At 40.1% G+C, this 15,175-nt stretch overlaps 1 protein-coding gene across 1 annotated transcript in view; it reads right to left on the reverse strand.

The window, feature by feature from the left end:
• The window catches only part of SUCLG2 (succinate-CoA ligase GDP-forming beta subunit), a 219,919-nt gene that overhangs the window by 118,146 nt on the left and 86,598 nt on the right, over positions 1–15,175 (reverse strand). Inside the window, exons 3-4 of the mRNA XM_026650233.1 lie at positions 6,777–6,876; positions 6,554–6,644 (exon numbers count right to left, since the gene is read on the reverse strand). Of these exons, the coding sequence (XP_026506018.1) occupies positions 6,554–6,644; positions 6,777–6,876 (191 nt within the window). The remainder of the gene's footprint in view (positions 1–6,553; positions 6,645–6,776; positions 6,877–15,175) is intronic.

Consider the following 15,175-nt stretch of genomic DNA (forward strand, 5'->3'; position numbering starts at 1 on the left):
ATGATAACTGACAGGCATCCATGGTACAGAATTTTTTTTTTCCAGGTAAAAATTTTAATTTCCTCCACTGATCAGTGTAGAATGCCTAGAAGTTTCTTGCAAGTAGAATAGGGTTAGAGCAAAGGGAAGAAATATGTAAGGGGAAAAAAAGTTACCTTATCTTTAAAAGTCCCATCTTGGTAAGAAACAAGTGTCAGTCATGTAATGCCTGGTATAAGAATGCAAACAGAAGTCTGCAGTGTCAGAGATTGCCCATTTGTTATTAATGAGAGGCATATGCCAATGGTTAATCGGGAATCCCCTCATTAGGCTTTCCTTCCTTTCTTGACAATAAAAAGACAGAAGAAGTAACATAATGGAAGAAGGGATAAGAAGAAGGAGAAGAAGAATGGAGAAAGTAAATAAGGAAGTGTTTTTTACTCCTTCTCACTACACAAGAACTAGGGGTCACCAAATGAAATTAATAAGCAGTAGGTTTAAAAAAAACAAAAGGAAGTATTTCTTCATACAATGCACAGTCAATGTGTGGAACTCTCTGCCAGAGGATGTTATGAAGGCCAAGACTATAACAGGGTTCAAAAAAGAACTAGATAAGTTCATAGAGGATAGGTCCATCAATGGCTATTAGCCAGGATGGGCAGGGATGGTGTCCCTAACCTCTGTTTGCCAGAAGCTGGGAATGGGCGACAGAGGATGGATCATTTGATGATTGCCTGTTCTATTCATTCCCTCCGGGGCACCTGACATTGGCCACTGTCGGAAGACAGGATTCTGGGCTAGATGGCTGTTCTTATGTTACGAGATGCCTAACTCCGAATACCTTAGTAATATTCCTGAATTAATGAGGAAGCTCTCCTAGCAAAATCACTGATAAATCAGGCTCCTCATCCAGTGCCACCTAAGGCTTGGAAGACTGTCATCACCTATTGACCAGCCACATCACAGGGGGCTTTGACACATCAGTGGATGAGAGGAAAGAGTGGACTAGTGGCTACTGTCTCTAATGGCCAGCAACTCTTTCAGTCTTCCCTAAGGAAATCATCGTCATCAGAGTCTATCTGCTTTGAAGTGGGTGACTTGGCCTTCACGGTAGAGTTCATTGCTACATTTAGACTCCCACTGTGTAACATTTCCCATCCACCTCCAGTGAGAAAGGGGCAGTAATTTGTATCTGCAATGCCATCTAAGTCAGGCGGGCAAGAGATCAGAGAATTTGGAAGATAAGGTAGGACAAGAAGTGCCAGTCCTTCACATGTAATTCAACTTGGGCTTTTACCTGGTGTTCACGTGACGTAAGCAACTAACTCCATCGTTCCAGGCCAGTGCATCAGGAAACATAGAATTTGGGGCTTTTTTTCATTGTATTGTTCTGCTTTGTTTATGATGAAAAGTATGAAGATTCATTATCCTATTTTCCACAGCAGTTTTATTGAAAAAATGTCCTGGGAAAGCCGTTATTATAAAGCCACCCTGATAACTTCATATTTTCTTGCTTTAACATTTAGCCTTCTAACAATCTGCCTGTAAGTTAAATGTCTAATTTCACATGGAAATCTAAAATGGCCCTTTGATACTGAATCATATATTAGAAATGTTAATTCTCTTATTGCTTGGAGAAAAGGCACAGATATCAGGTTATCTAAGTTGTCATGATAAGCAGAAGACTGCCTGCTCAGATAACCAGACTCTCCAAATTCCAGGGTGCCATAAGAGGATTTTATGTAAACTCACAAAATAGCTGCCAAGTTCTAAAGGAGCCAAGGGGACTTCTGTTTATTTAAGAAGTATCAATTTTAAGAAGCACAGCCACGTTTTAAATACTTCTGTAGGCACATAAGCAGAAAGAGACAGTTCTACATTTGAGAACTCAATTTTGGATAACAAACTGCACTTTCTACATGACTATTCTAACTGTAGACAGTTTTTGACCTTTAACATTTATCCTTAAAAATGAAGTACAATATTGCTATCTCCTAGAACTCAACACCTGCTCATGCCTTTCATCACTAACACCTGCTGATTCTGACAATAGAAATTACACCCGTTGTCCAGATGCATTGTGCAACTTTAAGTTCCATCACCTGTGTGCAGGTTTTCGAAATCATCACCTGAGAAGTATGGTCATGGGTGTCTGTGTTGCAAATTTGCAAGATTTGTCCAAATCCACTTTGCAACAAGTAGCTATTTTTATTTTGTTGCCAGGACCCGAGCAATTTATCCCATCAGCGTGAATGGTGATGCTGGTTTATTCAAGGACTTTTCCACCAGCATTAAGAAACAAATCCTCACCATTGTGACTTAATCAAAAATAAGAATATAAGGTCCTGTTTACATGGCAGAGTTTTACCAGTTATAGTCATATAAATACACCAATATAATTATATCAATATAACTCTCTATGTGGACACTTACTCAGGAACAAGAGTGGGTTTTTTAGGTTAGCCCAAATGCCTTTCAATGAGATAAACTACACTGAAAAAAGCCACTCTTGTTCCAAAATAAGACTGTCCACACACCGAGTAATACTGGCATAAGTATACTAGTTTAAATTCACTCCTTAGCTTGCATAACTTTTCTGTGTGAACAAACCCAAAGAGAAGGAGCATGGGGAAATGGTTTGAGCAGGAGACTGGAGGCAGGAAATCCTGACTTCTAATCCCAAACCTACAACCAACTTGTTGTGTGGTCTTGGACACGTAATTTAATCTATGTATCTCTTCATCTGTAAAATAATTATAAAATACCTAGTTGAAAGTAGTATGATTATTTAATTTTCTAAAGTGGCAAATAATTTCTAAAACAGCAGAAAGGTGAAAAATGTAAGAATGTCTTTCCTTACTAACTTGTAATTTAGTTTAACAAAATTATAGGACAAGACTTCTTATATTCCTGTTGCAATAAAACAAAAATGCCTACAATCTCCTGAATCTCCATTGCCATAATTAAATGCAGAGGTTACTGAAGGCACTCTCCTCTGCTCAAACAGCTACCTTTTATTTTTGTCTCTAAGATCTACCAGACATTTTCTGCGCACAAAAATTTCTATATGTTAAATGTTATCCTGGAGATACAAAATCCATTTGGCTATCACATACAATGATGAAATTCTATCCTACAACTAAGATTGTGAAGCCTGGTACTACCGTGTGATACTAATACTCTGAATGACTTGTAATCTGTGAAAATTGCAACTAGTTCCAAGATGCTAACAAGAGCAGAGTCTGCCTAGAAAGTAAAGGTTGTCCCCTCTCCCCCCATACGTATCTTTTAAGAGGAGTCAATAGCTTTTCACAAAAACACTTCTGTTGAATGAGAGAGATATGTATCATTATAAAGGTCTGTTTTCTCCAAAATATTATTGAGTAACGAGGGCACAGCAGTCCAGTTACCATTATTTACTTTTCATATATGTATCCACGTAGTACACCTCTACCCCGATATAACGCGACCCGATATAACACGAATTCGGATAGAACGCGGTAAAGCAGCGCTCCAAGTGAGCGGGGCTGTGCACTCCGGTGGATCAAAGCAAGTTTGATATAACGCGGTTTCACCTATAACGCGGTAAGATTTTTTGGCTCCTGAGGACAGCGTTATTTTGGGGTAGCGGTGTATAAAGTAGGGCTAGTGTGTTTGCTTGGCAATCTCATAAAGCCTAGATAAATCATTACTATTATAAAATGCTTTTACAAAATGTACTGTAAACTGGTTATTGCAGTACAATTCAAGAAAACTTGTGCATGTGATGCAGATGGAGAATATGCCAATTTGCTGAAATGCCCAAAAACTCTGCAACGGTAAACATTTTACATTTAGAACAAAATGGCTACCTACTACGAGAAACACAAAATATGGCTATCAATCCCTTACTACTGATGCGCAACCCGCCAGACAACAACAAAATGCACATGCATATTGAAAAGAAATCCTAGCTCCACATTAAAATGCTTTTACGTGTACTGTAATATGTTTCCACATATCCTTGCTGGACAGCAAAAATACACATATTCTATTCTATATACATACGTACACTGTGCTAATCATTGTAGTATCTGAGCACCTGATGTTCTTCTTTAAGGTCAGAAGAGACCATGATCACCTAGTCTGACCACCTAAAAAACCTCACCGACTCATTCCTATAATATTCCCCTAACCTCTGATTGAGGGTATGTCTACACTACAGGATTAATCCGAATTTAGATAATTCGAATTTGGGAAACAGGTTGTATAAATTCGATTGTGCGCGGCCACACTAAGCACCTTAATTCGGTTTTTAACCACATTAATTCGGTGGTGTGCGGCCACACTACCCCATTAACTTAAACACAGTAATTCGGTGGTGTGCGGCCACACTAACCCTAATTCGAATTAACAAAATCGATTTAGGCTCTACTCCGTTCGTCGAGGTGGAGTACAGAAATCGATTTAAAGGGCCCTTTAATTCGAATTAACTGACTCTGTAGTGTGGACGGGTGAAGGGTTAATTCGGATTAACGCTGCTAAATCCGAATTAATCCCGTAGTGTAGACCAGGCCTGAGTTACTGAAGTTCTCAAATCATGATTTAAAGACTTCAAGTTTTGCTGAGAATCCACCATTTACACTAGTTTAAACCTGCAAGTGACCCATGCCGCAGAGAAAGGCGAAAACCCCCATATCTCATATGGATACACTCTCCAGTCAACTACAATAATTTGTAATAATCATTACACTGAATTTAGCTTTTTCTCTCTTCACAGAACAATTGAACAGATTGATTTTCTCTGATTTATTCATTGCTGGATTTTTTTTTCTTTATTAAAATCCCTCTGGCTTGATACCTAAACAACATCGTTTAGGTGAGGGTTATATAAGCTACACAGTATTCTCTGTCTTCTCTGGTTGGATGAGAATAGCTTATGATTATTTTATCTGGTATGAATTTTCATGGAAAGCAAAACACAAAAGGAACACTATTTAAGGAAATGACAATTTTCTTTAAAAAGCCAATCAAATATACATGGGAATTTTTTGCACTATTCATCCAAATCTAGTCACTATGTTTCCATGATATACTCTATCCTCTTGCTCCTGACACTATATATTTACAGAAGCAATGTGTTGAAGGGGAGAAAAGAAGCTACAAGTAATACGTCTTATCTTTACACTACATACTGTATAGAGCTTTTTGGAAATCCACTATGTAAGAGCATCTTCCTACTCTCTCTACTAAATTAAGTTAGCGTGCTTTCATTTAAATAATCCATTCTGAAAATACAGACCTTTCATTTTCTATTGATTTCCAATGAAAATTAGAAGTCTGCTTTGTAGATTTGACTATTTAAACGAATGCACAATCTTCTAATCAGTTGGGGCGGAGGGACAACAAGTCTTCCTCTGCTGGAGTATTTCAAGCAGTTCAGCTAGCACAAAAAGGAATAAGACTAAGGCGTTTACAGAGGAAGAGAGCTTTCACCACACAATATTCTGAGAACAGCTGTAAGCTGAGAAATGTCTCTTTTGTGTTTATTATCAGAGTTTCTGAGAGGTAGTAGTAATTTTTGTTTCTTCTTTTTACTATTTAAAATTAAACTTCTATCAGGAACTGTAATAGTCTGCCTTTCTTCTTCCCACAGAGATATTGCTGAAGACACACAACAGAACATTCCTCAAACACTCAACAAAAAGCATCTCTTCAGCTACATGTCCTCTTTCTCCGCCAATGCCAAGACACTGACAGTACATTAGCAACTACTTATTTTTTCTTCAACTCATGCCAAAGAAGTTTGCATAACACACTGTCTCCTGGCATCAAATAGACAGCATAGCTCTTCATTATATGTCCTCTCTCAACAAAGCAAAGTTAGAGACGAAAAAATCTGAAAATTTCCAGTAGCAGCCTTACTTACAGGATTTAATTGAAGGGTGAAAGTCTAAGAAAGCCTGTCCTGAAGGGCTACCTAAGTTTCTCTTACTTAGGCCAATAATTAAGGACATGCCCACCCCACAAAAAAGGCACTTTTGGGATCCTAGAAAAAGCAATTACCCAAAATGAGAAAATGTAATATTTCTCCTTTTGAAGTCACCTACACCTCTACCCCGATATAACGCTGTCCTCGGGAGCCAAAATAATTTTACCGCGTTATAGATGAAAACGCGTTATATCGAACTCGCTTTGATCCGCCAGAGTGCGCAGCCCCGCCCCTCTGGAGCGCTGCTTTACCGCGTTATATCCAAATTCGTGTTATATCGGGTCACGTTAAATCAGGGTAGAGGTGTACCAAAAGGCGTATTTCTGCTACAGAGATCGGGTTAGAATTTTCTAGGCATTCACTTCATCATACACAGCAAAATGAAGAGTATGCCCTGGCCAATTTCAAAATATTCAGTGGCGAACAAACATTTAAAAGGAAGCAAAGATAACACATTTTCCTTTGTCACATTAATAGGATGCAGTCAATCAGGCATTTCAATAAAAAAGGAATGGAAAACACAATGGCACACACTACAGCATGTTAGTTTACAGTTGCAAACTGAACAACCTTCAATTTTTAAGGAAGAGGAAAAAATCTTACTTTCTTAACTTTAACGCCATCCTTTGGAGTTTGCTTTGTTGCGAGATTGTACCCAATCATCTGTTCAGCAAGCTGCCCAACAACCTTAGGGCTACAAAAGAAGGGAAAAAATCAATTTACTAACATGTATTAAAGATATTTTGATCAGTTAAAACAGCCGTTGCAAAAGCCTCAATACTATAAGTAGCATATTACTCATGTCTTTCGAATTTTAGAGACTTACTCTTTAGTTAGATGGACCCCTCCTTTCAATCCACTATTGAAAACACCTTTTCCTCTCCCTCCAGCTAGGATTTGAGCCTTTAGAACGATTTCTGTTGCCTCTGTAAGAGAAAAAAAAATAATACATTGTTGTGCTATTAAACGTTATTTATTGAGCCATAGCAACTATTAACCTATTTCAAAAAGTAAGTAGTACAGAACTGGTAGAACATATTTAAAAACAAACGAACTAAAATTCACAACTGCTAGATAGTCTTACAGAGAAGTCAGCTTTGTTCATAATGCAACACACCAAAAAAGTGTTAACGAACATCCACGAGTTACCCATTAGCTGGCTAAATATGTCGATATTCAGACAAAACATTGTCATTAATAATGTATAACCTGCATAATAATCCCTGTAACTTGCATGGTTTGACTGCCTGGTTTTTAGAACTGTTTTCAATACCTGGACCAGAGCATATGTCCTTTGAGTGGTCACATATGCACATGGTAGCAGGCAAATGTTTATGGCGAGAGAGTAAATTTCAGCCCCTGATTGAAGCCCAAACAGCAGGGGTGTGGATATGGGGATGCAAGGAAGAATCCAATCTCCAAGTGCAGGCTGGGCAGGGAGCAGCTGGTACATCAATCCCTAGGCTAGAGTAGCAGATGCTAACCCTACATGGGGGTTTTGGTCCACTTGATCCAGTGCCCAAGCCAATGCCCTTTTCCCTGGTTTCAAGCTCCCCACTTTATAGTGGAGTAGGGAAGGTCCAGCTTGGCTGTGCACAAGGGATACAGAATGCCCTAGTGTACTAATTTGTATGTGTTTCCCTGACCCCTGTGCAACAAAAACAGCACAGTTCTGGGGCCTTGCACACCCTCTTCAGCCCTGGGTGACGTTCACCTGCAGTAAAATACCCTGGGCAGAGGTAAATGGCTACTCCAGCCTCACTCTGCCCCTCCACTCTCTGTGTGGCCTTGTACAGAGAAGCAGCTGCTCTCATCTTACTCTGCCTCCTTCCCCTACAAAGCCTGTGCACAGGGAAACAGTCCAGCCCACGCAGCATCATGCCCAGAGTGTAACAGCCGCTCCCCTAGGAGGTGCTATGCGATTGGCCAGGGAGCTCGGAGGGTTGTAGCCTGATGGGTGGAGTTGTAAGGGAGCGGCTGGGCTGGGATGCTTAGCAGGCAGGGAAGGTGCGACACTCTCCTCCTACAAGCCAGGCTGAACCCTGTGGGGAGTGGGGGGTAAGACATCTAAATCGATTGAACCTCAAGGGGGGGAAGGTGCAAAACCCCTGGGGAAGGAGGTCTGAGACCTCCAAAGTGGGAGCATGTTTGTCTCATCCACTTGTTATGTCTTCTCTTTTAGGCTGTAAACTTCTGAGGCAGGAACTCTTGTTTACTAGGTTTGCACAGTGCATATTAAAATCGGGTCCAGCATGGCTGAAATCTTTAGTGACTAATGCAATGTAAATGTTAAATAATAATAATTATGGGGGAGGAATTTACCCAAATGAACCCAACAGGACTTTGCACCGCACCTCCACTGAAACCTTATACACCCATTCTCCTAAACTACTCCCCTCTCATCAGCATGGGGAAGCCAAAAGCTCACAGATTAACTATGTCACACCAAAGAAGGAAGAAAGTTTCAGATTTGAGACACCCCACAACATCCCTGATCCCCCTCAAAGAATGTCCTGCCCCTAGCACCCTCCTTTTTCAACCATGTTAGCTCAAACATTTCAGCTGATCTCAACTGCCCTGGGAGCACATAAGGAGAAAGGTGAATTCACCTTTAGCCAGCATCCATACCATTTACAGCTCTGGAAGTCAAAACCAGCATCTAATATTGAACTCACATGAACCCAAAGATATCGGGCTCTGCACTAGCTAAAGTTTTCAAATGGTCTTAAGGTACACCCAATTTAAAGTCAAGAGTAATCTGATCTGGTAGCGACAAAGACATAGATAACTGCAGTGAGGTCAGAAGATCATCATAAGAATGGACATGCTGGGTCAGATCAAAGGTCCATCTAGCTCAGTATCCTGTCTTCCGACAGTGGCCAATGCCAGGTTCTTCAGAGGGAATGAATAGAACAGGTAATCATCAAGTGATCCTGCCCCTGTCACCCATTCCCAGCTTCTGGGAAACAGAAACTAGGGACACCATCCCTGCCCATCCTGGCTAATAGCTACTGAGGTCTATATCCAAAAGAAAAAAGGTACTTACTATCTAACCTTTTAGCCAAGCACAGATGGAAAAGAAAAAGAAAGCACTCTTAACAGTGCTGCTACCTGGACGTCCAGAAGCATAAGAAATGTGTGTTAACCTATGAAGAAACAGTGTCCCCAAAAAATGTTGTATTAATGATTATTAGTCTCCGTTTTTCACAGCTAACAGGATGCCCCCACATGTGTTTTCAAGAGATGAGGTCTAGATATTAATGCACTATAAAGCATTGTCTGGAAAATGCTCATGTTTAAAACCGTTTCATGTTTTGTTCTTATGGGATCTGATGTAATTCCTGTTGAAGTTTATGGAAGGCTTTGACTTCAACAGGAGTTGGATGAAGTCATTAACTAATGCACATATTTTGTGTATGTAGTATTTGCTCAGTCACTATAGTTGACAATATAACTATTTACCTGAACATTTAACCACAAGTATAAATACGAAGGAAAAACTCAATTTTTAGGTTTCTATTACAAATAAATATTTTTCAGAGACGGCTAAACATAGTGTTGATAGGGAAGTGATTTCTGGCAATGACCACACACACACACACACAAAATATCATTTCATATTTCTAATGTGATAAATTCCAGATTTAGGTTTAGATTCTAGATTGAGGTTGGGACAATCATCAGGAAAGAAAAATAAAAAAACAACATTTTAGTATTAAGACTAAAACACAAGTTTTTTCACACAACTAGTAAAAGTAGCACTCCAAAGAATATCTGACTTTCAGGCTTCTCAAGACAAAAATCCCCATGCTTATCCATCCACTAACGTTTGGCATATATCATTCTGACCCTTAAAAATATTCTCCTTGAAAATACTTCATGCATTTCAACATATTCCTGTTCCCAGCTCTCCTATTATTCATGCCACTGCAAGGCAGATAACAAGGAAATTTAAATGCAACAAAGTTTTATATCAGTGTTTTCTAAGCATACAAATTATTAAGATGAATTAAACTATAAATCGTTTCCCAACCCACAGTAGCAAAACCTAAAATCACATGGCTGCTATGACAAAACAACTAAGTTGGCATTGTTAATGGACACTACAAGCATTTAATTAGATTAGTTTTAATCACTAACCATCCTGACAATGAAAGCTTTGTATTTCCAATGGTAAGTGCTGTCAATTATGCATGTAATCATTACCCTTTGTACCACAGGTCTTAAGGCCACCAAGTCAATTTCACTCATAGCTTGCATGCTATACAATGAACTAATTATGTTCCTTTGGCTATAACAAAGTAAGAGAGCTGAATTAAATGCATATGTTGTTATAGTCTGCCAAAAGAATATCTAGGCAATAAAATAACTGCACAAAGACAACTATCAACGTCATAAATAAGTGCATTAAACAGTAAGAATAACTATGTAAAGGTTAGACCTGAAGTACTAATCAATATACCAGCTCAGCAAAACACAGTGCAGCAGGTTCTTCTTGCCCTAGGGGAAACCAACATGAAGTAATTTAATTTAATAGTTATTTGCACAAGCTCTGGAAAATGAAGTAAACCAGCCAAATCTTATTTTACAGTAACTAGGCTTGATCATTCAGTATTTACCAAGTTGATTCACTACTTATTGCCACCATTTCTATTTTATTTAAAGATCTGATTTCTAGAAAAGCTCACACAAATTTCTATTTGTTTTTTGTTACCTGAATTCCCAGATTGCATTAGGAAAGACTATCCCATACAAGAAATGTAATTTTAGTCAGAATATATAAAGTGATTTAACTGTACTCACAGGATAACTTGTAAAAGAAGCATAGCTTCTAATAGATTTTGTATGGAAATATATTACACATATATTCAGACAATAACGTTATAATGGATCTATTCAGTTACCATCTATTCAAACTGTTTTATCAAAGCTAAAAGCAATTGTAACTGCACAAATTTGTGCAGTTATAAACATATAAGACTCGAAAAGGGCCTAACACAATTAATAAAGTAACATGTCAAAAGTTAAAAGCATATTCTATGCCACAGTATAACGCAGCATTTTCAACAGCACTTTGCTTTGCAACTAAGGTCTCTCAATCAATTTCTATTTCTGTCTATTGGCTGGTAAGTCTTTGTGTGAAATTAATTTAAGTGTTTTCTTTACAGTTACAAAAAAAAGTCAGACTGCTCATTAAAAGTGCATAGGTTTTGTCACTAATTCAGCAGTAAATATCTCCAAACTGTTCCATGCAGAATAAAGAAATCCTTCTGGGGATAGCCTCTGTTCTTAACTAATTACAATCTGAATAAATTTAGTATCAAAGTCTTGAAAACGTTTTCACTAGATTTTACTTTTATTTTGTTTCTCAGTTAACATTATTGGACAATGTTATTTCTGGTAATTTTCATGTCAATTTGCCTTTCTTGGTTTTGGAGAGAGGTGCAGTCAAAATATTCACATACATTTGTTTCAACAAAATCCACCTGGTTTCTAGTGCATTTCTCAGAGTTGAGCATAAAAATCTCCAGTCCTTACTGAGGCTGTGTCTACACTATGAAGCCTAGGGTATAGCTATGCTGGCAGAACCCTATGTCAGATGCAGCATACACCAGTGGAAGAGGTTTTTCCATCGTCATAGCAACACCACCTCCCTGACTGTTGATAGAACATTTTTCCATTAACACTGCTGCATCTACACTGAGGATTAGGGTGGCATAGCAATATAGGTCAAGGGTGGTTTTTTTTCACACTGTAGTTATATTGAGTATAGAGAAACCCTTAGGCAAAATTCCCACCGACTTTAAGGACCTACAATTATAGCAAAGACCTAAGAACATTCCTAGCAAATTAATATTATATCTAGATGTAGACATAGATAAAACCTATCTATTTTTTCAAAGAGAAAATTTAACATGTTAACGTTTCAAAATGGAACAATGCTCTAAGGGACAAAAATCCTTTATACTGCATTCTACAATACATCTCCCTCTTTTCTATTAGTATTGTGAATACAAATTGCAGTGCTACACCTTGAAATTGAAATAGGCTCAGTGCTATAATGAAAGCCTATTTTGAATTAATAAAATTGGACTTGCTTTTTGGGAACTATGATTATTCCAGTCCCTTGGAACTGCCTGCAGCAAAAATGAACAGCTTGTTTTCAGCCCACCGCTGTGTATATTTAGCTACTGGATTCTTGATCACAAAACAATGCATTGAGGACCGTGGTTTCACCTGTTACAGAGCTTGATAACTTTCCATTCCTGTTGATAGGAATATATGACATTAAATTAAGAATGTTAACAAATACATTAAAATTTGCTGTAGCTTATTGAAAAATAAACCACTGTACAGAAAGAACATATGGCAGGATGTGTGGTTGTTCTCACATAACAATAGGAATCATGTGCCTGGTCAGATACAAGATCAAAGAACAATTTTAAACCAAAGAACTTCAAGGCTATGTTAATAAGGAATCATATGACATGTGGTTAGAGCATGGGACAGGGAGCCAGGACCTCCTGATATCAAATCCTGATTGTACCCCTGACTCATTATATGACTTTCAGCAAACCTCGTAATCGGTCTCTCACTTTCTCTCTCTATCTGTAAACTAGGAATAGCACTACTTACTTATCTCACCACGGTTTTGTAAAAATTAATTAATGTTTACACCGGTTTTAAAAACAGGGATTATTCACTATTGCCTTATTCTATTTTTACCCCCATGTAAGGCACCTGAATACACTGCGGAAAGCAAGAGAAGGTGGTGAATCAAAATCCACGCAGTGCTGTGTAAGTTCAACGGAGGATGAAATTTTGCTGTAAAATTTGCTGCAGTAATATCTATTGTTATGAGTTCAGTGTACATAGCAAAATAGATGCAAGTAACCCAATGGCATGGGAACAGAACATTGCAGTGTAATGAAGGAGAATCAAGGGCAGGACAATTGAGCCTCCTACAGAGTAGTGTCTCCAATCACACTATGGACCTATTGACTCTGGTGAGCACTACATAAAACTTCATACAAAGAGGTCTGGATGGAAATGAATGTAATCAGCATGGCCAGAAAAATCTAAGGGCTACAATGTGGCTGGCTTCACATAGGTGGCAGAGGAGATAAGAAGCTTTCCTCTCTTATATCCATGAGAAGAGGCTAGTCAAAAGGTGGTTGGGAAGCACAGCCACTACACACACCTACCGCTGCCACCCCCCAAAAGCCAGTATGTAATGAGGACTCCTGCAGCACACATCCCTTTGCAGGCCCCTCAGCATTGGCTGTGGCAGTCACATCCCAGACCAAACTCTCAACCTTGAAAGAGTAAATGTTCAAATTCGGGACTTTCTACCTAGCTATTTTCAAGATCGAGCTAATCTGTTTCCCAAGAGGCTAATATAGCTACAGCCTTCTTACTTACCCTTCTTCTTCTAAGCTTTAATAGGGATGAAGTGGTTTAGACAGCACTCCCACAAATTGCCAGCTAAGCAAAGTGAGATGTGAAATAGTAGATGCCCATATTAAGACATATCTTCCCCTCCCCCGCTCCAAAAAAACCACAGCAATGTGTTCAGGTGTGTTAAAGGTCTATAGAGAATGTTAAACAAGTTTTTTTTTTTTTTTAAACTTAAACTCCCTTCTCTGTCCTTCCCACACTATCCCCATCCCTACCTCTCGCACAACCATCTTTCTACACGACTGTTTTCCACTACCTTTGATTTTCAGACTAGCTTCCGAAATAAGTCAGATAAATCATCCTTTTTATAACTCCGTACTCTTGAATATATTGTATATTTATTACTAAATTATAAGCCTCATTAAAACCTATAATGATAAATTAGCCAGTCCCTTGATCCTGTCACTGATGTTATTAATTGCTTTCATAACCCTTACTACACACTTCATCAGTGATAAAAATTTTAAAGCTAGATAAAATCAACTAAGCTAAGGCTCACCCTTAATACCAGACTCTTAAATCTTCTTAAAATAAGTAATCAAGTATCCAGAATTTCTGCATTTTAAGAGAATCCTAATAAAATATTTCTATAATAAATGGGTCTTCATTTGATCTAGAAGCACCAATTTCATATATTTACACACCTAGAGGCATGGGTTCTGAGGAAAAAGTTACATGTGATCATGTAATTAATGACTATCACAATGTAGATACACACACCAGGGTGCAGAATTAAGGTTCACTCCTAGGGGAATTCTGCGTCACTGCGTGCACACAGAATTCATGTCCCCCGCAGATTTCTTTACTTCCCCAAAGAGAATGATGGAGAAGCAAAAGGAAGCTGCAGGAGCGGTCACATGCGCCTCCCCAGAAGCGAGGGCACATGGTTTCAGGCACCGGGAGCAGCCTCTGGTGAGGTAAATCACCATGTGTGGGGGGAGACTAGTCTGGGGACGCCTCAGCTAGTGGTTCCTACCCTGCGCCAGGCTCATCTGCTAGTCCCTCCTCTCCTCCACACATCCCCTCCCCCCGCCAAGCCCCCGCCACCTGCAGCGAATAGCGGACGGGGGGGCTTCGCAAGGGGCCAGGTGGGGGGGCAAGCAGTGGGGACCCCATGCACCCGGCTCCCCCCATACACAGATCCCCCCACACCCAGAAAACCCCCATGGGGCCACCCATACCTAAACTCCCACCCTGCCAAGCTTCACCCCCTGCATCCAGAGCCCCCCCCAACCCCATCCCTTCTACATCCAGGCTCCCACTGAACCACTCCCCCCTGCATCCAGAGCCACACCCCTGCACATAGATCACTCCCCCTGAGCCCCTGGCACCCAGACCTTCACGCTGCACCCGCACACACCACTCCCCTCTCCCGAGTCCCACCCCTCCTGCATCCAGATTGCTGCTGAGCAACTCCCCCCCTGCATCCAAACCCCCACCCCTGCACTCAGATCACCCCCTATTGAGCCCCACACACTTAGACCCCCACCATGATGAGCCCCATCCCCCTGCACCTGGACCATCCTGCCAAGCCCCCCAAACCCAGACACCCCCAAGCCCCATCAGCACACACCCAGCCCCCCCACCCATGGCTGATCCCCAACAACGTTCATCTAGACTCCCCATAGAGTCCCATTCCCCCTGGATCCAGAACTCCCCAACAAGCCGCTGTGCATCCAAACCCCCAATGAACCGCCCGCACCCAGACTGTCCCACACAGAACCCTCTGAGCAAGCAGGCTAAGCACGTCAGGATCCCCACACGCTA

Source organism: Terrapene carolina, unplaced genomic scaffold (genome assembly GCF_002925995.2).
Source record: "Terrapene carolina triunguis isolate 2854851 unplaced genomic scaffold, T_m_triunguis-2.0 Scaffold89, whole genome shotgun sequence".
Classification (NCBI taxonomy): Eukaryota; Metazoa; Chordata; order Testudines; family Emydidae; genus Terrapene; species Terrapene triunguis.